Here is a 23,836-nt window from a genome sequence, read left to right as displayed (position 1 = left end):
GATATCAGAACAGGTTCAGCAGCTCGAGTCGTACCGACAGAGACTTGGTCTTGTTTGTCATTTTTTTACCTCCAGCTGTGTCCGATCCACACCGGGGGGCAGTTTGCTGCGTCCTCTGTGAGTCACCACCAGCACCTCGTAGGGATAAACCTGCACGCAGACACGCAGAGGAGACGTGACGTGAGAACCACATTGTCCTCGTGTCCCGCTGATGGGACGAAACAGCCTCACACATTTATCTGGGTGGCTGTAGCTCAGGTCAGCCACTAATCAGAAGGTCGGTGGTTCGATCCCAGGCTGCATCCTGGCTGCATGCCAAATGTCCTTGGGCAAGATACTAACCCCGTGTTTGCCTGCTGGTGGTGGTCAGAGGGCCCGGTGGCGCCTGTGTCCGGCAGCCTCGCCTCTGTCAGTGCGCCCCAGGGCAGCTGTGGCTACAATGTAGCTTGCTATCGCCAGTGTGTGAATGTGTGTGTGAATGGGTGAATGACTGAATGTAGTGTAAAGCGCTTTGGGGTCCTATGGACTAGAAAAGCGCTATACAAATGCAGGCCATTTTACCATCTGCTTGCTGCGCCTGAGTTATGTGGAAACAGGACATGTTTAATACATCCGCCCTGCTCATTCCATATTCTTATTCTATAAAGGCAGCTTTGCACAAGTGACAGTTCATAATAATCCTTCTTTATCTCACACTGACGCTCAGAGATACCCTCTATGACATCATAAAGATCCAAGAGTAGCTTGGCAGAGCTTCGGCAGCTCTACTTTCTGTACCTTGTGCTCCAGCATGCTGGGGAGAGAGTTCCCTCTGTCCATCCTCGAGTCCCCGTTCTGACACAAAAACAAACAGTATGATGAACACCGGCACCAATTATTCATCAGGAGTTTCTGCAAACAAGGTTAAAATAATGGAAAGTGTACCTGAAGCCCTGCAGAGACACAAAGAGACACAAACAGTTTCATTATTTTCTGTTACGAGTTCACTGATGCAGGAAAAAAGTCGAGTCTGAGAATGGACGTTTTGTGCTGATGTACAAGTTCAATTTTCAGCACAAAATGCTAAAATACTTCACAGGTGTAGTTTTACAGGTGTACAACTACACCTGTAAAACTACACCTGTAAAATCCTGAACCTGAGCTTTAATGACGGACGTTTGTACCTGCAGCAGGTTTCTCCGAGGAGCTGAACTCGGCCGAGCGCAGCTGCAAACAAACACAAACAGATTGTTGTCTTCGCTCGACTTCGTTGTCAAACCTCACAGCGAGTGTGCGGATACTCACCCTGGACAGGCCGCTCTTAGAGGGCGCTGGGAAATACACGGACCTGGAGGCGTTGGACCCTGCAGAGCAGAGGGGAGGGGCTGTGAGGGGGAAAGGAAACGCTACACAACATGTGCATCAGTCCTTCCACCTGGAGATGTTTTGTTCTGAAAGGTCACGACAGTCACCTGTGACCAGGTGACATCACTTCCTGTTTCCACGATGCATCATGATGCCTTCACTGAAATCTGAACCTGAAACACTAAAACTGCAGTTTTTTAATTTGCACCAAAAGTTACAACAACTGATAAACTTTAAAAATGTTTTGCTGTTTAGAAATTTTACTTCCTCGTTCACTTTACTTTCTGAAAAGTGACGCTCATAAAATCAGAAGAATTTCAGGTTCAGATACTTTTACTAACAGTGCTTAGACTCCTTCGACTTTGCAAATTTTCTTCGTATTAAATGATATTTTTGTGGTTTTGTGACGTCTTTGTCACCATGAGTGACTATTGGTCTCCACAAAGTAGTGGTAGAATAGTTATGTTAAGCTATAAAGTTTATGTCTTGCATATTTTCCACAACCAAACCCATAATCACATACTGTGTATTATCTTACTTATTTTATATTTCTTTGTGTTTTATTTGTATTTTTTGTATTTTCTTTCTGAAATCTGTACCTAACGCAAAAAATGTCAAGTGTGTGTGTGTGTGTGTGTGTGTACCGGCGTTGTGGCTGCGCTCTGGTAAAGAGCGGGTTTTCCTCCTCAGAGGCGCTGCAGACTTCTCCAGCTCCTCCTTCAGGATGATTTTGCCCAGATTAGACTGAATCTGACACGAGACAGAAACAGAAGACGACTTGTAGTTGTAAAAAGCATAATAATATATTAAGTAAATGGCCTGCGTTTGTATAGCGCTTTACTTAATCCCTGTGGACCCTAAAGCACTTTACACTACATTCAGTCATTCACACACTGGTGATGGCAGCTACATTGTAGCCACAGCCACCCTGGGGCACTGACAGAGGCGAGGCTGCCGGACACTGGCGCCACCGGGCCTGACCACCACCAGTAGGCAACAGGTGAAGTGTCTCGCCCAAGGACACAACGACCGAGACCGTCTGAGCCGGGGCTCGAACCGGCAACCTTCCAATTACAAGAGGAACTGTCAGCTCTTGAGCCACGATCGCCCCGTAATCCAAAGTATTCAGAATACGTTACTCTCATTGAGTAACGTAACGGAATATGTTACAGAATACATTTTGGGGCATGTAATCTGTAATCTGTAGTGGAAAACATTTTAAAAGTAACCTTCCCAACATCTGCACATGTCTGAGAAAGACAATAATAATGAAAAATGCATCGAGCAGTTTCACGCAGGGATCGTTTTCCTTCCACCGAAGCAGACCCTTCAGCATCGAGCTAACACGCGATAAGAGCTGAAGAGGACCAAACATCAACCTCCAGGTCTGAAGAATCACGCTGCAGCTCCTCTGGTGTCCAGCAGGGGGCGCAGTGTCCCAGAGACTCCCATGTTAAACATGCTCACAGCCTGATACACCGACTCTTCTGTCTCTGTGGGGGATTTCCTCCTTCATAACAGCTGTTTATTACTCACCTGTTTAAATCCTATTAAGGCTTAAAGTTTGAGGGGCGTGGCCTGTTTGACTGACAGGTGAATGGTGACACAGGTGACTGTAGCTGCTAGCTGTCTGCTAAGCTTCACCTGAACGGGACCTCTGTGTTTTAATGACATCATGTGACCAATAACATGGCTGCTGTGAGGTCACAGCAGACTGAGCTCAGCTGTTGGGAGAAATTCGAGGATTTGACTGAGTAGCGGGTCTCTGTGTTTGACTCCGCCCTCCAGCTTCTCGTGGTCACATCTCGTTTTTAAAAAGGCGAAAGAGGAGCCAACGTTAGACAGCAAAATGCAAAGTGCCCAGAACAACGGCTCGTGTTCATCTTTTGTATACAGTCTGTGGGACGTGCAGAGTGACACAGCCGATTCTGCAAACAGACGTTTCTGACGGAGCTGAAGTGCTCTTCAGGAAAAACGTGGCTTTTATTTTGAAATGAGCCGTGCCTCTAAAGGATACACACGACAGTGAAAGCACATTTAAAGCTGTTTAACCCGTGCACAGATTATCTCTGCACACATTCAGATCTCCATGATGAAGTCAGTGTTTTCAGTCTCCCACCAACCAAACAGCAGCTGACGCAGCAGCACTCCTCATGCTTTATTCATCGTACTGTGAGAGTTTTTAAAAGCAGCTTCTTGTTTCCTGCTTTTCTGACAGTGAAGGTGATTTTTGGTGATTCCTGACCAACTTCAAACTGCTGCAGCTCATCTGCACCTGCAGCTGGCTCCGGGTCTCCCACCTTGTTCAGCTCTTGCTTCTGAAGCTTTCTGAGTCCCCACAGCTCATCATCCAGCTCTCCATCCTCCTCCTCCTCGACTTTCTGCTCCTTCCTCTTCCATTCCTTTTCTGCTGAGAGGAGAGGAGTTATGGAAAGGAGAGAAGAAGAGAGGAGCCAAGGGAACAGTGAGACGAATACGTGACAAGAAGCAGGAATAATCAGGATTTAAAGCCAGACGTGATTTTTAGATGAAAACCTGGAAAATCCCACTTTCGTAATGAGCTGTAAATGTAGCACAAGGTGCGTCTCATTGATCAGAGTGTGTGTATGTATGCATTTGTTTAAACATCATTGTGAGGACCAGAAATTGCCATGCAACTATAGTTGTGGGGACTAAATGCTGACGAGTCTGAAGCATGTTTGAGGCTCAAAGTGTAAGTGTCAGAGTTACAGTTAGGCCAGAGTGAGCGGCTAGCATCGTGTCACTTAGATGTCCTCACTAAGATATGAAAGCACGAGTGTGTGTGTGTGTTTGGGTCATACCAATCACGGCCAGCGAGGGGGGGCAGGGCCAGTAGTCGGTCTCAATCTTGGAGGGCTGGTTCGGGTCTGGAGGCTGAGCTGCAGGAAACTTTGAAGACTCGATGATCAAATCCTCGATGTGTTTCCCCTGAGGGACCGAAGAGGACGACACATCTGTGCACACACACACACACACACACACACACACATGCACAGTGCATGTTAAAGCAGATTAAACACAGTGAAAGGCGGCGTGCTGTTCACAGGACAGCAGCTGACCCACATTCACTCTGTTTTCATTATGTTCAGCGATACATTTATTGCAGCTTTTATTCTGAAATCGATTTGAACCTCAGTGACTCACCCTGTTTGTAGATGGGAGGCTTCTTGTAGATGTTGGTACCATTTTCTGAAAACAATAAAATCACATGTGTGACACCTGTGCTCTTCTTTGCTTGCTAAACAATAATTACTGGTTCACAGGGTGAACATGAGCTCCAGAGGACGGCACATCTGGGACTTGTTGCACTTCTTGGGTCTGACTGAGTTTCAGGTGCAGATCTTTTCGTTGGTTAATGACGTGTGGTCCAAGTATCACAGCACACCTGACTGGTGGTGCATGTACGGTGCAAACTGGACTCTCTTAGTCAGCACAGTGGGACATAGAGAACTCCAGATGTGGACCAAACGTCATCAGCATCTGGAGGCGGTCTGTGTGCACAAACTCTAATTCAGTTTCACTGCTCACAAATCAACTAATAATCCCAATAGTTGTCTTTTCTGGTCCTGACATTAGCGGCTAACACGTCTCAGACGTGGATGCTGTGCTGACGAATCACTGAAGCTCATCTGGGAATCTCTGAATTTCTCGTTGTAGCCCCTCCCACAGGGTAAACACACGTGTTTGAAGAAATAAGTCACCTGATGGAGATGCTGTTGCTAACTGGGTGAAAACCTAGCTGATGGAGCTACATCTGCACCCTTCAGTACTGTTCCCCACAGTCAGTGGGGTGAGTCCGGCTTGTGGAAGCTCGTGTTTACCTGGCCTGTGGAAATGCTGCACGGTGCTCTTCACAGTACCAGACGAGTGTGCGTTGGGTGTGGTTGGTGTGTTTGGCGTTGACGGGGTGTGTGTGCTGTGGGTTCTGGTGCTCGGGATGGTGGAACCAGGCGAGGACCCTCCAGGTGATCGGCTCTCAAGCCACTCCCTTGTCTCCTTGGACAGATTCTGGAAACACAGAGGACGGTATTTTAAAAGCGTGTCGGTGGGGAAATGTGAAGGCAGAGCCGGTGATCCTCCTCAGAACCTTCTAATGAACATGCAGGGCATCCCCATGAGGACTTTCTAAGACATGATGCCAACTGCATCGATACGACCATCAAAGCAAGACCTCCTCCATTACTACCACTACTTAATGGTCCTCAATCAGAATTGGAGGCCTCTTGAACCTTTACAGAGTAAACCTTGAAGACACGGTCGTCCCTCATTAACCAAAGAACCTCTTTTAGTGTTAGTAGAAGCACCTAAGAGACCTTTAGGATCTCCTGATTGATAACTAGAGCCTCGTTTAAAGATAACTTATGAGAAACTACTTCACATGACTTCAACCTCCTCGAGGATTCCTTGAACTAACACTTTACAGCCTTAAAAGAAACGCAGTGACTCTTAGGACGCCCCTCGTCAATGCTCTAAATGACCAACAGAGTCAGTGTGAAGAAGAGCTACCCAAAATATGACTCTAAGTAATCTGAGTATGCCTGGAAGGATGCCGTCCGAACCGATTACTGCAGCCTCGTAAGCCTCAAACAAAGAACTTCACACACATCATCCCTAAACTGTTCGAAAGGTTGTTTAGAAGCTGAAACCTGTAAAAGAAGCATCAAACCTTCTCAGTGACCGCTGGGATGTATACGACCTCCTCGCTGACATCATCATTTCTGAGGTTCCACTATGTTCCTGACTACAACCTCGTTAAACATGCCAACAGAACCACATTAATGTTGAGATGCTTCAGCGTCAGGATCACTTTCACAGAAGCTGGTCTGAGACAACAACAGGACGATGTTGTGCTAATAACAACCCATCACAGTCACACGCCCACAAAGCATCTGAGATCTGCTTCTGTCATGAGACCCTATATTGTCTGCATTTCCATATCTCACTTTCATTGTAGGGCTCTGATCTGACCTTTGACCTCATCACTAGTGCTTGTTTTGTTGCAGAGGTCTCTGAGTGTAAACAGGAAGAAACTAATATAAACTATATGATGATATGTAAAGAAAGAATGGGGGGGGGGGTCTTACCTCTGGGGAGGGAGGAGGAGAGATGGAGCGAGGAGACAAGGACCTCTGGGGAGAAAAAAGCAAAAATAGATGAAACGCTCGAAGCTAAAAATAAATTCAGAGAATGAAGACGAAGCTCCACAAACACAAACTCTGCTTCTGACACTGAAGTCGTTTCTTTTTTTTAAACGATTGCACCAAATGTCAATTCTAGAGGATTACATTGCAATTTACACTTTGACCTGAAGGTGGCAGTGTTCTTTACACCCAACGATTAAATCCAGACACAGAAATGCTTCACGGTAACGTGATGTGAAGCATAAATCAGAGAAGCATTTGTTTAGAGTAAAGAAAGAGTTGGATGATGACAGCAGTGCAGACGAAGACCTGAAGCTCCGAAATCAGATTCCTTAAAAGAATTCAGTCTTTGCACTTAAACAGTGGCCACAAGGCTCCCAGCAGGGGGCGCATTTAGGTAAATGTGCATTTATATGCAGATGATCAACATTTAGCATTTAGCTCTTTGTTGAAGTCTCCTCCTTCGGCTGGCTCTGCTGTTAAAAACAAACGGGAGCTTTTTCAGGGGAGACCTGTGCAGTCTGAATGCTGTGACAACAGCTGCAGCAAACGTGTGTCATGAGCTTAAAAAGTGCCTTTTGTTTGTTTCAGTCATCAGTCTGCAGTAACCACAAGACTGTGACTGAAATCACTGATCGCTGTGCTGGACAGTCAAAAACAGGAAAACAACCGAAAACCCCACAAAACAGATGAAAGAAGGTGCAGCACACAAAACACAAAAAGCATTCTGACACACAATCTCTCTTTGTCTGACCCAATCTGCACCACAAAATACAATCACACACACACACACACTGGGCTCAGCTGTTTTCATGAGCTGTCAGCTCTCTAAGCAGCAGATTGATGTCCGTGTTTGCAGCCAGACGCAGAGCTAACCAGCCGACTGTCAGAGCAGCGACCTGCTGCCACGCCGTCTGGTTTCCACGACTCCGGCTCTGCGCTGAGCTACAAAGGTCCCGGAAGCACCGAGAAGAAACTATGGAACAACAGGACTTTACAAGCTGCCCGACCCTGTAGATGCTAAATGCTTCTGTAGCATTTAGCTACACATAAACATCTGATCACACGCTGCATTATAAGGACAGTGAAACCAGCAGGATCTGCACTTTACTTAGTTTTTAGTAAATTTGCACCATTTAAATAACTCAAAGTTAAATAATAGCTTCTACAAACGCCTGCTCATTCAGAATTAAGACTTCTAATCCGTCTCAGTCGTCTCTGAGCTGCATGTCGGAGCCGTGCTGCTTGTGAAAAGTCAAACCAGCAACCAAAAGATGCACTAAGGACATCTGAGCTTTAGTATCTGTAGCTGTGAAGAAGAAACAGTCACGATGACTAAACAATGATACGACCACCGCCCGCTCCAGAGTCTCCTCCCGTCAGACCCACCGGCTGCAGTTCACCTAGAGGGCGCCCACGAGACAGTCCTCACTAAAAAGGAGTGAATGAAGCTAAACAGCTAAAATAATCATTAAGACAAAAAACAACAACAAATAATTTTGTCTTGTTTTGTTTTACAAATCCAGCATCAGTGATGTGCTTCAGTTTTACAGGATGATATTAAGATCTGACTGTATTTAAACGCCTGCTTTGAAACAATAACTCCAGCACGCGTGCAGAAGACGCAGCTGACTGTGGCGGTTGGTTGCAGTGACGTTAGAACACGCTAATAATGACAAACTGGAGCTATCGGCTCCACCTCTTCAGCTGAAACAGGATAATATTAGAGAACATGTTTCCAGGCCAGAGCTCCACACGGTGCCTCATCTAAACAGCGCCCCCATCAGGCAGGACGTCCAGAGAGCACCACTGTAGCTGTCAGCAGGAATCTCTAAACTATGACCGGAGGGAGACGTCACCTCCAGAGGACTGTAGCTGTAGTGCGGCTGGTAGATCATCAGATCGGGTCTCTCGATGTCCAGGATGGCTTTGTCTCTCGGTAAGGCTGCCAAGTCCTTATAGCCGATAACCCCGTCCTCCACTCTGGCCTGGGGAGAGCGGGGGGGGATTACAGATTATTACCTCCAGATTAATCTGAAGGGTACGAGAGCGCGATCACGGTGTGTTTATCTCACCACGATGGCAGCAGCAGGGGATCCTGGGACGCCGGTGCCTCTGAGCGACAACACACTCCCCGGAGACGTCTGCGCCAGCTGCTGCTAACACACACACACACACGCGCTTGTTCTTGTGTCTTTGTGAGGACTATTACTGCCTCTTACCCAGAGCCTAACTTGAACCTTTCCTTCCTAAAGGAGCAGGAGAAACGTCCTCACTGTTCTGCTTCTTCTGTCAGCTTTATTATTTCCAAGCTGGAATTGTTCTGTGACTTTATTTGTTAAATTAAAAACCAGCCCAGATGTAAATCCTCCCTTCAGCATCGCCTCCTCGTGCACCTCTGGACTTCAACACCAAACATCGACTCATCTTTGAGCTGGAACATCATTATTGAACCACCAGGAGAACGCTTGTTGGTTTTTATTGTTGAGCATCGTGATCATTCAGCAGAAACATCGTCACGCTGCAGCATCTCAACAACACGCCCCCCCTCCCCCCCGACAACTATCAGCAAAAGAAAGGTGTGGTTTACCTTGGGCATCATCCTGACTACTGATTGGTCAGTTCCTGAAGGAGACACACAAAACATGATGTTAAATAAAGAATAACAAGTCAGACGTTTCAGCATGACAAAGCAGGAGAGGCCAGAAAGAGTGAGGCATCATGGGAAACTTTCCACCAACCTTTCTCACATCAACACGTGTATCAGCTGCTCTGGTCCACACATGAAACATGAGTCTGACAACAATCTCCTTTTGTGTTCTTTTACTGTGTGCTGCTGTGCATCAGTGTTTCTGTCTGTGATAGAAAGGCCCACACTGAGCAGAGCCTCGCGCTGATACGAACAGTAGATTGACTATGTGCACGTTAGCATATGCTACGTCCGGTGTGGAAACTCCTGTGGGGAGCTTTGTTTCCGGTGTCGTATTCGCGCCTGGTTTACGGTCCAAAACAAGTTAACCAAATGAATGAATCAAGCGGCGATTTACATTTCTATAGATGTCTCGGGCATTTACCCAACATATCTGTAAATGATGTTCATCGACTTGTCGATATTTTCCCCCGCGCCTCAGAGCAAAAGAGAAAATGGATTCAAATGTTATATTTCTCAGCTGTCCCTCGTTTATCGCGGGTGTTATGTTCTAAAAATAACCAGCGAGAGGTGAAATCAAGGAGCCAATTTTATTTTTGACGGTGCAAAACGTTTGGTGGACATCGTGGACATACAGCGCTGCACTGCAGAGTCACACTGCTAGCATCGATGCAGCGATTCTGTACTGTACAGGAGAGACGTCACAGAGGAGATCGTCTGCAGCGATCAGGACGCAGGACACAATGTGCTGTAAAAATAAGCAGCAAACTTGCACTAAAAAAATCTGCGAAACAGCGAGGTGAAAGGTGAAGAGCGTTATAGTGAGGGACCGCTGTAATTTTGAAGGTAAGTCACAACATACCCTTCCTACATACTAATGTATAGAAACCATTACAATCATTCATTTTGTGTGGCTGTTTTCAGGGTTTGTTAACATGCTGTGTAGGTGTGTACTGGACTAGCTGATATCAACATAACGGGGAAACATCTGGTTTGACTGTTCTTCACCTGTAGTTTGAATGCTGAACATTTGCCTGTTTAGATCATGAGACCAGTCACTATACAGAGATGTGCTTCTGAATGTGGACGATGTGTCTTCTGCTGCAGTGATGCAGTTCTGCTTGTGTTGAGTGATGTAAACAGCTGATCGATCTAAACGCTTTAAACTGATCATTAGATTTTTTATGACACAGCAGCGGTGAGTGTTCCCACCTTCTCTTTGTAACTTAACGCCATCTTTCCGTTTTCGAGTTTTGGACATGATTGTGGAGGATATATCTTTGCAGAAGCGATTGACCGCAAAGTAAAGCTACCAGAAATGCACAACCCCACATCCGGTCTCAAACCAGGAAGTTAGCATTGTCTCGTGCACAGGGTCAATAACCCCCGGCGTGAGGAACGCTGTGACCCTGTGGATCCTTCTCTATCCTGTCCTGGGCCTTGGTGCATCCCTCATCCTCCGGCTAAAACAAGACACCTCCCAATTTCCAGAAAGCCTGCAGAGGGGCTCATATCTAATGATTAAGCCTTATAAATCAGGGAAATGCAGAAAAAGACGCTAAAGAAACAAACATGGCTCTGAAAGCCATTCAGACTCACTGTTCACCAGCCGTTATCTGTTTAACAGCAGCCTTCACAGAGCATGTGCAGGAGACCGCTGTGCTACAGCTGCCAGGCTGACCACGCCCAGGGCCTCTGCACTGAGATCACAAATGAAATGAGCTCTAAATGACGGCGTGCTGTCAGATTACTGACACTCAGCGCTCTGCAGCAGCTGCAGGGTTTCCAGTCCGGCATTGTCTGACGTGGCCGACGGACACAAAGGGATTATTCCAGAGTCCACAGCTTTGTCACACACACACAAACACATGAGCAAGGAAACCTGGGTAACAAGCGGTCAGCCAGCAGAGAGTGTGTGTGTGTGTGTGTGTGTGTGTGTGTGGGGTTACCTCAGGGAGATAAAGGGATCATGTCTGTTCGTCTTCGGGTCTCTTCAGCACCTGAAACACAAACAGAGGTGTCGCTGGGACAAACTCATGATCATAATATTAACACTTTATTTTTTACTGGTTCTCACCAATATAATCAGATGCAGCAGGAAACTAAACAGTGAGACTTTTATACGTTTATAAATCTGTAAATTAACACGTGAAGTTCTCGGATTGAATAATAACAAAAAGTTTGTTTTAAATAAGTATTCTTAATCTTTATCAGCAGTTTCAAAACTATAAAATGACATTTTTGTCAACATTTACTCAGTTTGTCACCAGTTACGTCAGACATGATTCAGACTTTCACATTTCTAAATCATTTCTGAAGAAGTTTCTGGAAGTTTTCACGTCCTCTACCCTTCTGTCCTTCAGAGTTGAAAATCCTCTGCTGTTGTTCTGTCCCATTAAACTCAGCTGAAGTTGGGTTTAAAGTCAGAACAGAATCAGGTACAAAGAGCTGTTCCAGACGCTGCCCTGGTTCCTGGGATAATCCACAGCAGTGTTGACGATGGAGGATTTGAAGCCCGTTTTAAGCCCACGTCACGGTCTGTGTGACCATCCAGCTGTTGTCTCTACATTTGTGTCTCCACGTTACAACATGTATAATATGTATACCTGTTACAGTGCTGCTGCACTCTTGGGTCTCTGTTGAAAGGAGGTTTGTGATGTGAACGAGACTTTGAGCTGAATCAATAAAGACGTATCGTGTGTCTCTATGATGGGATTCACAGATTTTGTTCAGACAGGGCGATCTCTGACCCATCCTCCCTCCCAGTATTGATCTCTGCTGGTGTCCAGTATCACTGATGATGATGAATAAGCAGAGTGAAACCAGGCAGGGACCTCTGGGCCTGAATGAAGCTAACGCTGGAGCATCAAATCCTGCAGTTCCTCCAGCATCCAGCAGGGGCGGCAGTGAGTCAGTCCCATACTCATGTTAAAACTTTACAGCAGAAACAAACATGTTTACAGCTGGATACACAAACTGTTTGTCTCTGTGGACAGTTTCCTCCTTCGTGACACCTGTTTGACTCACCTGTTTAAATCGTACTGAGGCTTAAAGTTAGGGGCGTGGCCTCTTTGGCTGACAGGTGGCTGTAGCTGCTAGCTGTCTGCTAGCTTCACCTGAACTGGACCTGTGGACCGTGTTCGTGCTGTTGGAGCCTTTTGGAGCTTTTTAATGACATCATGTGACCAATAATATGGCTGCTAACAGAGCGTCCAGGAAGGCGGAGCTCTGGTTCCTTTGACATAAATTCTAGGATTTTCATTGGATGTTGGTGTTTAGAGGGTATCTGAGTCTGTGTGATGCTCCCATTCAAAGCTGGAAGCAGTTTGATAACCAAGCTGTTGCTTGTTGTTCACTCTCTGACCTTCATTTATTAAAAAGCAAATTCAAGGCAAGAAAGAGATCAGTGTCTCTGGAGAGAGTTTAATTACAGTCTAGGACTCCTGGTGATCAATACTGTGATCAATAAGGTGAAGGAGTCAGGTATCAGCTCAGTCAGTGCGTGCTGATCACTGTGATGGATCACCTCTGTAATAAACTGCCAGACACGTCAGACCAGCAACAATTTAAAGATCTTTATTAAAAAACATCAACTTACATGTTCGATTTCTGCCGATTTCCTTCTCAGGACCACGAATCCATCAGCTCAGCGTCTCCTGGAACAAAACCAAAGATGTGATTTCAGAAGAAGCAGCAGAAACAAGAGAGAATGACACAAATGAGCCTGAAGGAGGCTGTCCGAGGACGGACAGCCTCCTTCAGATTCACGTGTTTGCAGCAGACAGGTGAGCGCAGGCCTGGCGGCAGGTGAGGGGCTAAAAATAGAAATGCAGCCAGTTCATGTGTGACCCATCATCGGGGGAAAGTCCTCCGAATATCTGAATGGACCTCTGAGCAGAGGCGGAGCTTCATGCTGAGGCTCTGCATCTATTTTCAGACTCACGTTGTGTCGTTGCTAAGCGATGATGCGGGCAGGTGATGAACTTTGAAATGAAATCCTCGAAGACGGCCTGCTGTCCTACCGTGGGTGCAGACAGCGAACGCAGCCTCCTGCGGGCTGAGGGGGAGTTTCTTTTGCTCTGCAGGTCTGCTGGGACACACAGGAGATAACTCAGAGGAATGCTGGGAGATATCTAGGGGTTGCTAGGTTACCGCACATGGCCGTCCAATCGTCTGGCACAAATGTGGGAGAGAGAAACAAAGAGATGCTGCACCAACGCGGACCGCCCACCATCAGACCACCGTGACACAGCAGGGGTCACGGCCTCAGGTAAACCCCACCCGGCCGCTCTGCCTGAGAGCTTAAACTAAGTTCCTGCAGAGAGTCCAAGAAAACCGCCTCCTGCATCTGTTTGTCTTTACTTCCCTTCATCTGGATGGAAAACACGACGAGAGGAAGGGGAGCACACGCTCCTCAGCTCGCACCAGAGACTGGCACACCAGGATGTCACACTCGTTACTGACACCGAAACAATCGCATTAATCCACAGATACGAACGTTAGCTGTCCTCTCGTCAACATCAGCGACCTGAGCGGGCCGCCGCAGGACTGTGAGCTGGTGCTAAATGTGGCGGCGTCGGAGCTGTGAGACGCCTCGAAGCAACGAGGCAACAGAAGAATTCAGACTGTAGGAAAACTTCTGCTTGTCTTACTGAGGACTTTTAGGTGAATGCAGCACCGAGCAGCAACCCGGCTCACATAAAAGATGCTGTCGGCACAAATGGCAGGTTTAAATGTGCATCGGAGGACCGCTTGTTCTCCGGGGCCCAGTTTGTTTGTAATAAGCCGGTGACCGGCACTAACGACCCTCTCAGAGAAATCAGCCCAATAATTTACATCCAAACACAAAGAGTCAGAGAAGAAGAGACGACCGCTGAGGTCAGCGAGCCGGTGACTTTGTTTCTCGTTTCCAGACAAATCGCTCGTCCTTAAACGTCTGCAGAGCGCGAGAAAGAAGAAACGAGTGCACAGAAGCGCGTCTGTAATATTTAATGGAATAAATGTTTCTACAGCATCTCTTTATGTCACTGGAGCCATTTTTAAGCCCAGAGCTGCAGAGGATCGTCTCAGTGATGCTAATTATTAATGACCTGTTAGTGACTGTTCATACAGCCAGGACCACAAATATGTGGACACTGAAGGCTGCAGTTTGACATGCGTGTGTTTAACATGAACACAGGTATGAATCCAACACTGTGGACTCTGCGTTGGTTCTCCGGCTTCCTCCATCAGAATCCTGCATTTCTGTTGTTGGTCTTAAAGAAAAGCATATTCTTATGAAGGCACGTGATGCACTCACCTGCTGCTCAAATCTGTTTGAGAGTGGTGGCCAATCAGTAGAAATGTGGCTTAAAGGGGGAGGAGCTAAAACAGCTTGTTTCAGACAGAAGACCACTGGCAGGCTTATTTTGAGCTGTGCAGTCAGAAATAAACAACAAACACATCCACCAACTACAAACAACTCAAAGGAACTACTTCCTGTCTGAACTTTTAAGGCAATGACACAAATAAATGTGTAAAAGAACCACATGAAGAGTCCCATGCATTTGGTGCACAAAACAATCCAATCGAAAGCTGCAGTTTCAGAGCCACACCGACGACCCTCCTCGTGTCGAGTCGTGATGCAGGAAGTGGGTCAGACACTGAAAAGTGCCGAGTCACAGCTTCACGGTCCTCAAACATCCACTGAGCTCTCAGTGAAAGAAGTCGGACTCTACACGTCAGCAGATACACCAACTCATCTAACAGAGAAGAAGACGTGTTTAAAGAGGATTCAGAGACTGAGCAGCAACTTCAGGGCTAAAGAATGAAACCAACACTGAAGCACCAAAACCTGCAGTTCCTCTGACGTGCAGCAGGGGCAGCAGCGAGTCAGTCCCATAGACTCCCATGTTAAACAGCCTGATACACAGACTGGTCTCTCTAAAAAAACACCTCACAAAACTTGCGACACGGCGTAACTCGGCTCATAACCGTAGCACGTGGGAGCAGTGTGCTCACGTGATAGAGCGGCTGTGTGTGTTTGTAGCCTCAAACCAGCATTTCATCTCCGAGGAAGTTTTCCCCGAGAGAAGTAAAGCAAGTGTGTAAGTTCGTCTCTGAATGTTTGTAAAGCATTCCCACGTAAAGCTTAACAAGCGATATATGGAGCGACTGCCTCTTCTTGCTGCTACTTCAATCATGAAACTGATCAATGATCAGCTGATCGTCTCTCTTCATTGTTTTTGGTCCACTTTGCACCAGAAAGAGGAAACCAGCGGCTGAACAACAGCAGCACGTTTAAGCTTGATCAGCTGTTGTTAGAATTTATTTAATATTACTTTCTACACCAGGATCTTTTTCTACGTAGCTGACGCTGGTAACTGTGCAGGGGCGGATCTAGCAAAGTTTAGCCAGGGGGGCCGATAGGGCATGAACAGGGAAAAGGGGCACAAAGACATACTTTTCTTTCTTATTCTCATTTAAAATGTCGAGCTTTTAATAAATAATTATCTGAATCTTACACCCAAAGTTTTAATCTGATGTATAGAAGTCCATTACTGTATATAGTAACTGTTAAGTCTAATATACCCTAGTAAGCTATAGTACTTTTTCCTTTGGGAAGATACCATCTGTGCAGTCTGCAGTTCTGTAGAAGAAAGATGTTGAATCTATTTAATTATTCTTGAAAAATAATTGATTTCTGTGCATTTTTCCACACTGCATCAAATTAAAGTTGATTACGTCGATTAAGCATCATGAGGTGGAGTTTTTTGCTGGGAGTTTGCAACCCTATTAGTCAGGTTGTTTAATATTTCTGCTAAGTACTCTTTAAAACACCAGAATAGGGAGGATGGTGTAGGTTTAAGTTTATTAGATTGATCAGTTTTGCTGAACGATGAAATATTTTGGGTGCAGTGTATTTTTTACATGCAGGTATAACAGAATAGCTTTAGTGTTTTTTTTAACTTGAGTTTGAACTTATACAAAATGTGGCAAGATATTAAAAAAAAAACTGTTTTATTGATTAAAAAACACACTAAATTGGATTCATATCGGCAGCGGCAGATATCCAAATTTGTGATATCAGTGTCGGACATAAAAAAGTGGTATCGTGCCATCTCTAACCAGAACCAACAGTCACTTGTGAGGACACAAGTTTGAAGCCTTTTTGAGGCTCAGAATGTGGTTTTAGTGTCACAATTAAGTCATGGTCAGGTTTATGGTTAGCCATTCATTTTTAATGGTTAGGGTAAGGGGCTAGGGAAAGCATTATGGTAAATAACCTGTATTTGTACAGCGCTTTACACATTCAGTCATTCACACACTGGGGATGGCAAGCTGTCAATGAAGGTCCTCACTAAGATAGCTGAACAGGCTTGTGTGTGTGTGTGTGTGTGTGTGTGTGTTGGCAGCGTCTTATCTCCGCTCACAGAGACGTGACCACACCCAGCCTATCATCGTTTATGTAACGGCTGCTCTCATTGGCCGATGCGGATGACATCACAGTGTCTGTGGCGTGTTTGATCTGACAGGAAGTTTAAACGTTTCTTTATTTCCAGCAGAAGAAGAGATGAAATCAGCTGTTTTTGTTGCGTCTTCACGTCAAAGTTTGGATTCGTTTTCCTGATAAACTAATAAAACCAAACAGGAAACGCTGGTTTTTACGGCGCCCCGCCAGCGTCTGTCTCGCCTCCGATCCTCGTGAGGTTTCTGAGGCGGAGATTTGACACTCTGCCCCGAACAGACCCAGACTCATCCTTCCTTCCTCCCTCCCTTTCCTATTCCCTTCTTCATTTCATCTTCTTGTTTTTTGCCAAATCTCTACCATTCATGCTTCCTTTTTATTTCCTACATCCTTTCTCCCTTCTCCAACATTTTGTTTTTGTCCCCTTTCTTTCCTTGCTTCATATCCTTTACTTATTCCCTACCACCTCCTTTCATCCCTTCTTCTGTCAGATCTATTCGTGTGTCTTTATGCAGGCTCTGTCCTTCCTTCCTTGCTTCCTTGCTAGTGTCTCTTTTTTCCTCACTTCCTTCTCTCGCTACCTTCCTCCCTCCTTTCCTTTTAATCTCTTCCTTAAAGTTTTCTATTTCCTTTCCAAACTTCTGTTTCCTTCGTTATATCTCTCATTCTTTCCTTACCACCTTTCCTTCCATTCTCTTTTTTCCACCCTGTTCCCTCTCTCCTTCTTTGATTCTTTAACTGTTTCCTTCCCTCTCTACTCTCTTATTTCCTTCTTTGTCACCTTTATCCATTTCCTACCTCCTTCCTTTCTTTTCCCTTGCCTTGCTTATCTCCCTTCCTCTCCATGCTTCCTGTTTCCATCCCTCCTGTCCTAGTTTCCTTTCCTTTAACATTAACTCGTTCCTTCTGTCCTTCTCTCTCGCTGTTTTAAGGAAGCCATATTTTATTTGATCATGTGACAGGTTTGATTTGCAGCTGTGTGGAATAAAAACAGGTCACTGTGAAGCGTCGGGGTCGTTCTGAACGTGTTGTTCTGAAGCTCGCCCGGCTGCAGGATATCAGCCGACACTTAAAATTCCTGCAGCCTAAAGGCCTGCAGCTCCGCCCCCTGCCTCATCCTCACAGCATCGACAGCCCCCCGTCGCCTCCTCGGCCCCCTGCTGCACTCGCAGATAAGAGCCGAGGCCTCCGTCGTGGTATTAAAGGACCAGGCTGCACTTTTACAACCCGAGGATTAAACTGGAGCCCAGAACACCACAACACGTCCCTGAAGTCACGTTAGGCGCCAGGAGCCCCGCCCCCTGACTCAGACCCTCAGAGGGTGACAGCTGGAAGCTGCTGCTTCACAGTAATACAACGAGACAATCAGACGAGCTCCCGAGAGCGAGCACTTGGTGAGAGTAGGAACAAAAAACTGGAGCACGCTCAGGGAGGGGCGGGGCCATCTGCTGTGACAGGTTCAGGGTCATGCTGCACACCTAACCTGCTCTGATCTGAGGTCAGAGGTCAGCAGGTACAAAACCACCGCCGACTGACCAATCAGATCTCTGGAAAATCGAAGGCTCCCTCAGACCTCAGCGCGCTGACAGTGACAGCTCTGCAGTGTTTGTCTGCGCTCAAGGCGACGGCCTCACGCCGCGAAGCAACAAGAAGACAATGAATCAAACTCCTCACCATCACTGAACAGACTGGCGTCCAGCGTCTCTGCGGCAGACGCAGGGGAGGAAGCTGCAACACAAACCTTCAGATTAGAGCGAACGCAGCCGTTAGCTCACAGCTGCACCTCCAGCAGGTTCCTGTACGCGCTGCAGCAAAGCCCCAAACTTGCTGTTGTATAACATGAGTGAAGATGACTCATGTGTCCAGAAATAGAGAAGAAGAGCGCCCACGCAGCACGGCGAGGCGTTCAGGGACTCTACGAGCATACGGGACGCCTCTGAGGACTCCACAGACTAGCGTGCGCCTCTGGATATGTGAAAGATTTACAGACGCAGATGATTTTCCACCAAGAGCCCAAAAACCACGACAGCAGGAGAATGTTAACTGCACGAGACACACACGAGCAGCCACGCTCAGCGCACACACGGTCGTGTATGACGGAAACACAGTGTTACGTCCCCACATGAAAGCTAGAAGAGTCATCAAGGTGACTCCAGAAGAAGAAAATGCCGACCTCCGAGCGGGAGCTCAGAACAGTTTATTTTATTGGGATTCCATAATGTTGATTGGAGGATGTGGAAGTCTTCTGTGAAGCTTTTCCTGACCGAGAAGAGCGACCACATCCGAGGCTGGGATTTTTTGTTCACGTTACCCAGTCACCTTATGTAAACTGGAGGGTTTTTGTGTTTATGAGGGGGAGAAAAAAAGCTAAATGTTCTTTATATGTTTGTATAATTGTTGTAATAGCAAAAACACATTCACTGCATATAAGCTTTGTTTATATTTGCAGCACCCATAAAAAGATGCAGTGCTTGGTTTGAGATATTGAATTTAATCAATTATAAAATAATACAAATCTTATGTCTTAATTTCTTTGTTATTCAAATAATCTGCGACAGGATATATGTGTATAAAAAAGAGCAAGAGAGGAGGAGGCGGAGAAAAACACCACGCCCACACAAGGGCAGTATCAGGGGGCCCAGCTAGGGCCGTAACAGCCCCTCCATAAATACAAACCAGTGGTCTGTCACAGAACGTCCTACCCAACTTTTAAACATATCACTTACCATGCACCATAATAACGGTTAGGCATAGCCTGCCAAAACTGACCTTTTTGATGGGTCGAACACTGAACGGGTTGGCTCAAGTCCCTCAAAATAGTGTCCAAAGCGACAGCCAGGTGTGTTTTGAGCCTTCACATATGGAGAACCCAGCGAACAGCTAAAAGGCCTTTCACTTTTCAGACGCTTCTTCGCTAGGTCATGGCGACAGGTATGCTGGTTAGTCAGAGGTGCAGGTTTGAATGTTTGTGTTGTACACAGTGTGTCACACTGCAGGTCATCTGGACCTGAAAGATTGTCAACAGGTGGCATCTCATAATTAGGTGACCTCTGACATTCACCAAATGACACCACTGAGCAATTATGCTCCAATTGTTGCCTAGGACTGGCAACTTTGCCCGTTTGTGAACCACAGTTCACTCTTTTGAAAGCAGATCGATTTTGCTTTTGAACAGTGAGCAATCAGGTGGCCAGGCTTGTGGCAAAAGAAACAGCTTTATTCTGGATCTTGAAACCATGCCTGCATTAGCTTCGTTAGCAGGCACACTCCAGCCCTCGAGACTGACTGTTTCTGTTTGTAGGTCTTACAATTTGCTACTAAATGGCCAGATTTAAAACAGTAAAAACATTTCCGGTCTGACCTGGGACGAGGCCCAGACACCTCCCCCCTCGTGCCTTGTTCACCACTAGCACCGCTAGCCTTCGCTAGTGTGTCGCGTCGCTCTTGCTTAACGACACTGGCTTTATGGACGAGTGCGAACTCGTCAGCCAGTGTCGCGGCCTGCTGCAAAGTGGAGACTTTCTGTTCATTCAGATATACCGCCATCCGCTCGGAGATGCAGTTTTTAAATTCCTCAATGAGAATTAACTCCCGTACCGAAACTAGGTCTGCAGATTTACAGGCCATACACCTTCGGCCAAAGAGGACACTCTTTTCCCTCGCAAAATCCAGGAAGGATTGACCCTGCAGCTTTTTCCAACCCCCGAAATCGCTGCCTATAAGCCTCGGGGACTAGTTCGTAGGCCAACAGGATTGCACTTTTCAGTTTGTCGTAATCCAAACTGCACTCAGCGGACAACGAGGAACAAACTTCTTGTGCCTTGCCCACCAGCTTGCACTGCAGCAGGATGACCAACGCATCCCGCGGCCAACGCAAGGCTGTCGCTATCCGCTCAAATGATTCAAAATAAATCTCCACCTCCGTGTCACAAAATACAGGGACCAGACGACTATTCATTCCTACATCAAACTGTACCTCTGTCTGTGACAGCAAAGCCGCCACAGGAGGGGAGGAGGCCTGCTGGAGTTCCAGCTGTCGTAGCTTGACCTTAGTCTTCGCCTCCACCTTCTTCAGCTCAACCTCCCTAGCCCTAGCCAGTTCCGCGTCCAAACGCCTAAGCTCTATCTCCCTTTTCAGCTGGAACTCTCTCTCAAGCCCCTCCTTTTCCAGCTGGAGACGAGCCAGATGGACTTTGAGCCTAGCATCCTGCTTAGAACCCTCTGATGACTGGGTGGAGAGCAGATCAAAACGGGGCAGCGTCATTGGCCCGCCCTCGGGCAGCCCCTGGCCCACAGGTGTAGACACTGACAGATCTACGGCCTGGCTTGGAACCTGAGGCGCTGCACTTCGTCCAGCCGGACCGGGTGTGCTCGGGGGTTCTCGCCTTACAACTAGTGATGTGACGTTCTGTATCGAGGCTTCGAAGCTTGTGTCGATGCGCGTATCGAGGCTTGCTTCATTTATGGGAGGAGCTGAAAATGATGACGTCCGAAGCCTCGCTGCCCGGCTGTACCACGTGACTGGTTCATGAAGTGGTTCGAACTTTGCCACGAGCTATGACAGCGATATAAACCCCTCAGACTTCATTCAAAATGTGGGTGTTTGATGGAGAGTTGTTAGTGAGAGTTTGGAGACAGTTTGGAGGTTTATGAGAGTGAGGAGAGAAAGTCAGGAGAGAATGGAGCCAGCTAAGAAGAGGAGGATGTCCTCCCCTGTGTGGGAACATTTTGATCTTATTCTTCCCAACAAGGTATGTAAATTTCTACAGAAGATGTATTTTCATGATACTGATGGTGCAATAAAACTTATGTTAAGCTGTCTTTACTTTTGTACAAGGTGAAGTGTTTGCTATGTGCCAGGGAGCTGGGATATAACAGCAACACCTCATCCATGCTTAGGCACTACAGAGCTTTGCATGAGAATAAGGGGGACACCGATCGTGGAGCAAGACCAGGTGAGCCATCAAATGCAATGATAATATAGCATGCAGTAATGTTACTAAATGATATAACAATATTATACAACTGTAATAAGTTACGTGTGTGATATTTATATTTGTGCTTTATCTTTATTGTCTTTCCTCAGGAGAACAATCTCAAATAGATGAAGACCTGGTCAGCATGGTGATTGAGGACTCCCAGCTATTTAGCATTGTGGAGGACAAAGGATTCAAAAGATTTGTTAAATCATTAAATCCTAGCTATGTTCTCCCCACTAAAGGTTATAGAAGCAGTGAAAATTTAGTTTTTACTGAATAAAATATGGGCAGGACTGAGGCCTCAGTGTGTAGCTGTCCATACCTCAACGTTACAAAAGCACAACCACTGTCCACACCCCAACCACACCTCACCTCACAGTAAATGATCGTTTCCATTTCAAGCATTTCCAAATAATCATTTTCCATACTGCCACTATAAATATACACAGTATACTGCCATCACTACAATATACATGTTTTACACACTCCTTTTGTTGTTGACATTTACAGGCTGTGTGCAAACGGCCACACTCTTCAAATTCATGCCAACTAATATTTTTACGTCCAGTAGGTGTCCTGCTAGAGCAAATGAAGCTTCATGAAGCTTCGCGCTGGGGTGAACCAATTGGATGAAAAGCTTCAGTGCTTCATGAAGCTTCATCTGCCCATCACTACTTACAACCACCCCCTTCTCCAATAACCCAGACACCAGAGCGGCCTTCAGCTCCGCTTTGCGTAGACCAGTGGAGACACTGATCCCGTAATATGTTGCCACCTCATGCAGATCCCTCTTCCTGCAAACATCCAGCAGGGCAAGTGAAAAGCAGCATTCAGAGGATTTTAATTGTGTTTAGATTCATATGCAAAAGGTCAGCTGAAGAACACTGGAAGCTTCTTCAGAGCAGCCTGAAGCTCTGCACATGTGACATCAGAGACACCAGGTTTGAACCCTGACAGAAACTCTGACATGTGAATGATTTTCATTGACAGGAGCTAAAGAAACACTGATGGTGCTTGAACTCAAAATAAACAAAAGGTGATTCTTCATGTTTCACTTTTAAACCAATCAGAATCCAGCCTGCACATCACATGCAGTCATCACAGTCAGGCCATGTGCTGTTGTTTCTTTGGAGCTCTACAGAGACCACGTCATATTATTGCTTACCCAGAATCCTTCACTCCATGTAGCCAAAGAACGGTGTAAACAGACACACCGTGAATGAACCTTCCCCACGCCCACTGACCCTGATGATCACGCTGACACAGCAAACACGAGCGCTCGGATTTCAGACGCGTGCAAAACACCCCAAACATCACTTTAACTCAGAGCTTCAAACATCAGGTTTGAAGCTCCTCACGAAGCCCTCAGAGGTCTGCACACACACACACGCACACACACACACGCGCACACACACACGCACACACACACGCACACACACACACGCACACACACACACGCGCGCACACACACGCGCGCACACACACGCGCGCACACACACGCGCACACACACACACGCACACACACACACACGCGCACACACGCGCACACACACACACACACACGCACACACACACAGTGTTTTCCTGCTCTCTCAGGACTGCAGGCTCATCATTCACAGCAGCACAGAGAGCTGATGCAGTTTACATCACACACTCTGTTCAGCGAGGGCCGGACACGTCAGCGCGCTGTGACCTCTGACCTTTAACCTCACCACTGCTAGATTCAGCATCACACACAGTTAAAAAAGCTCAGATTTTAAACAAGTCGCTTCAAATCCATCTATCTGTTTTCCTGTTGTTTCCATGACTACGCGTCTTTCCCACACCTCTGCTGAGGTCACGTGATCAAACAGTCATCCATCATCGTTCTGCACATGAACAGACACAGGGACACTCCACCTCCACAATCAAACGCACCTCCTCAGGTCTGTCCTCCGTCTTAAAGACTGTACATAAAAGATGGACATAGCTAAGGCGAGGTCACCGATTGGTTGCATGTTGAAGCCTTACTGTTAGCGTTTTGTAGTTGCCATGGTGATTTCTTAGAGACCAGGCTGTGTAAACACAGATGAATATGAATATGTACTCAGAGGCTGAAGGCGGCGATCGCTGAGTTCTTACTGCAGAAACACACACACGAGCCATCGAGCGTGAAAACAGATTAAAATGTGGACAGAGAGACATGGAGGGAGGTAAAGGTACAGCCAGAAACAGAAAGACATGCGGAGACACAGATAAACTGAGATACTGTGTG

The 23,836-nt window shown here is 46.5% G+C and overlaps 1 protein-coding gene across 1 annotated transcript in view; it reads right to left on the bottom strand.

Moving 5' to 3' along the window:
• LOC146621903 (dematin-like) overlaps positions 1–23,836 on the bottom strand; it is a 29,560-nt gene that overhangs the window by 4,756 nt on the left and 968 nt on the right. The window contains exons 2-17 of the mRNA XM_085367625.1: positions 13,100–13,246; positions 12,755–12,812; positions 11,106–11,156; positions 9,097–9,131; positions 8,582–8,665; positions 8,366–8,494; positions 6,450–6,494; positions 5,187–5,373; positions 4,510–4,554; positions 4,167–4,319; positions 3,645–3,751; positions 1,989–2,094; positions 1,285–1,343; positions 1,156–1,206; positions 778–834; positions 70–150 (exon numbers count right to left, since the gene is read on the bottom strand). Coding sequence (XP_085223751.1) covers positions 70–150; positions 778–834; positions 1,156–1,206; positions 1,285–1,343; positions 1,989–2,094; positions 3,645–3,751; positions 4,167–4,319; positions 4,510–4,554; positions 5,187–5,373; positions 6,450–6,494; positions 8,366–8,494; positions 8,582–8,665; positions 9,097–9,108 — 1,116 coding nt within the window. The 5' untranslated portion in view covers positions 9,109–9,131; positions 11,106–11,156; positions 12,755–12,812; positions 13,100–13,246. The remainder of the gene's footprint in view (positions 1–69; positions 151–777; positions 835–1,155; positions 1,207–1,284; positions 1,344–1,988; positions 2,095–3,644; positions 3,752–4,166; positions 4,320–4,509; positions 4,555–5,186; positions 5,374–6,449; positions 6,495–8,365; positions 8,495–8,581; positions 8,666–9,096; positions 9,132–11,105; positions 11,157–12,754; positions 12,813–13,099; positions 13,247–23,836) is intronic.

This window comes from Diplotaxodon limnothrissa, linkage group LG12 (genome assembly GCF_057381915.1).
Source record: "Diplotaxodon limnothrissa isolate DT_005_m linkage group LG12, D_limnothrissa_male_GT1.1, whole genome shotgun sequence".
NCBI lineage: Eukaryota > Metazoa > Chordata > Actinopteri > Cichliformes > Cichlidae > Diplotaxodon > Diplotaxodon limnothrissa.
The sequence above is the reverse complement of the archived record's forward strand: the minus strand, read 5'-3'. Positions and strand labels throughout refer to the sequence as shown.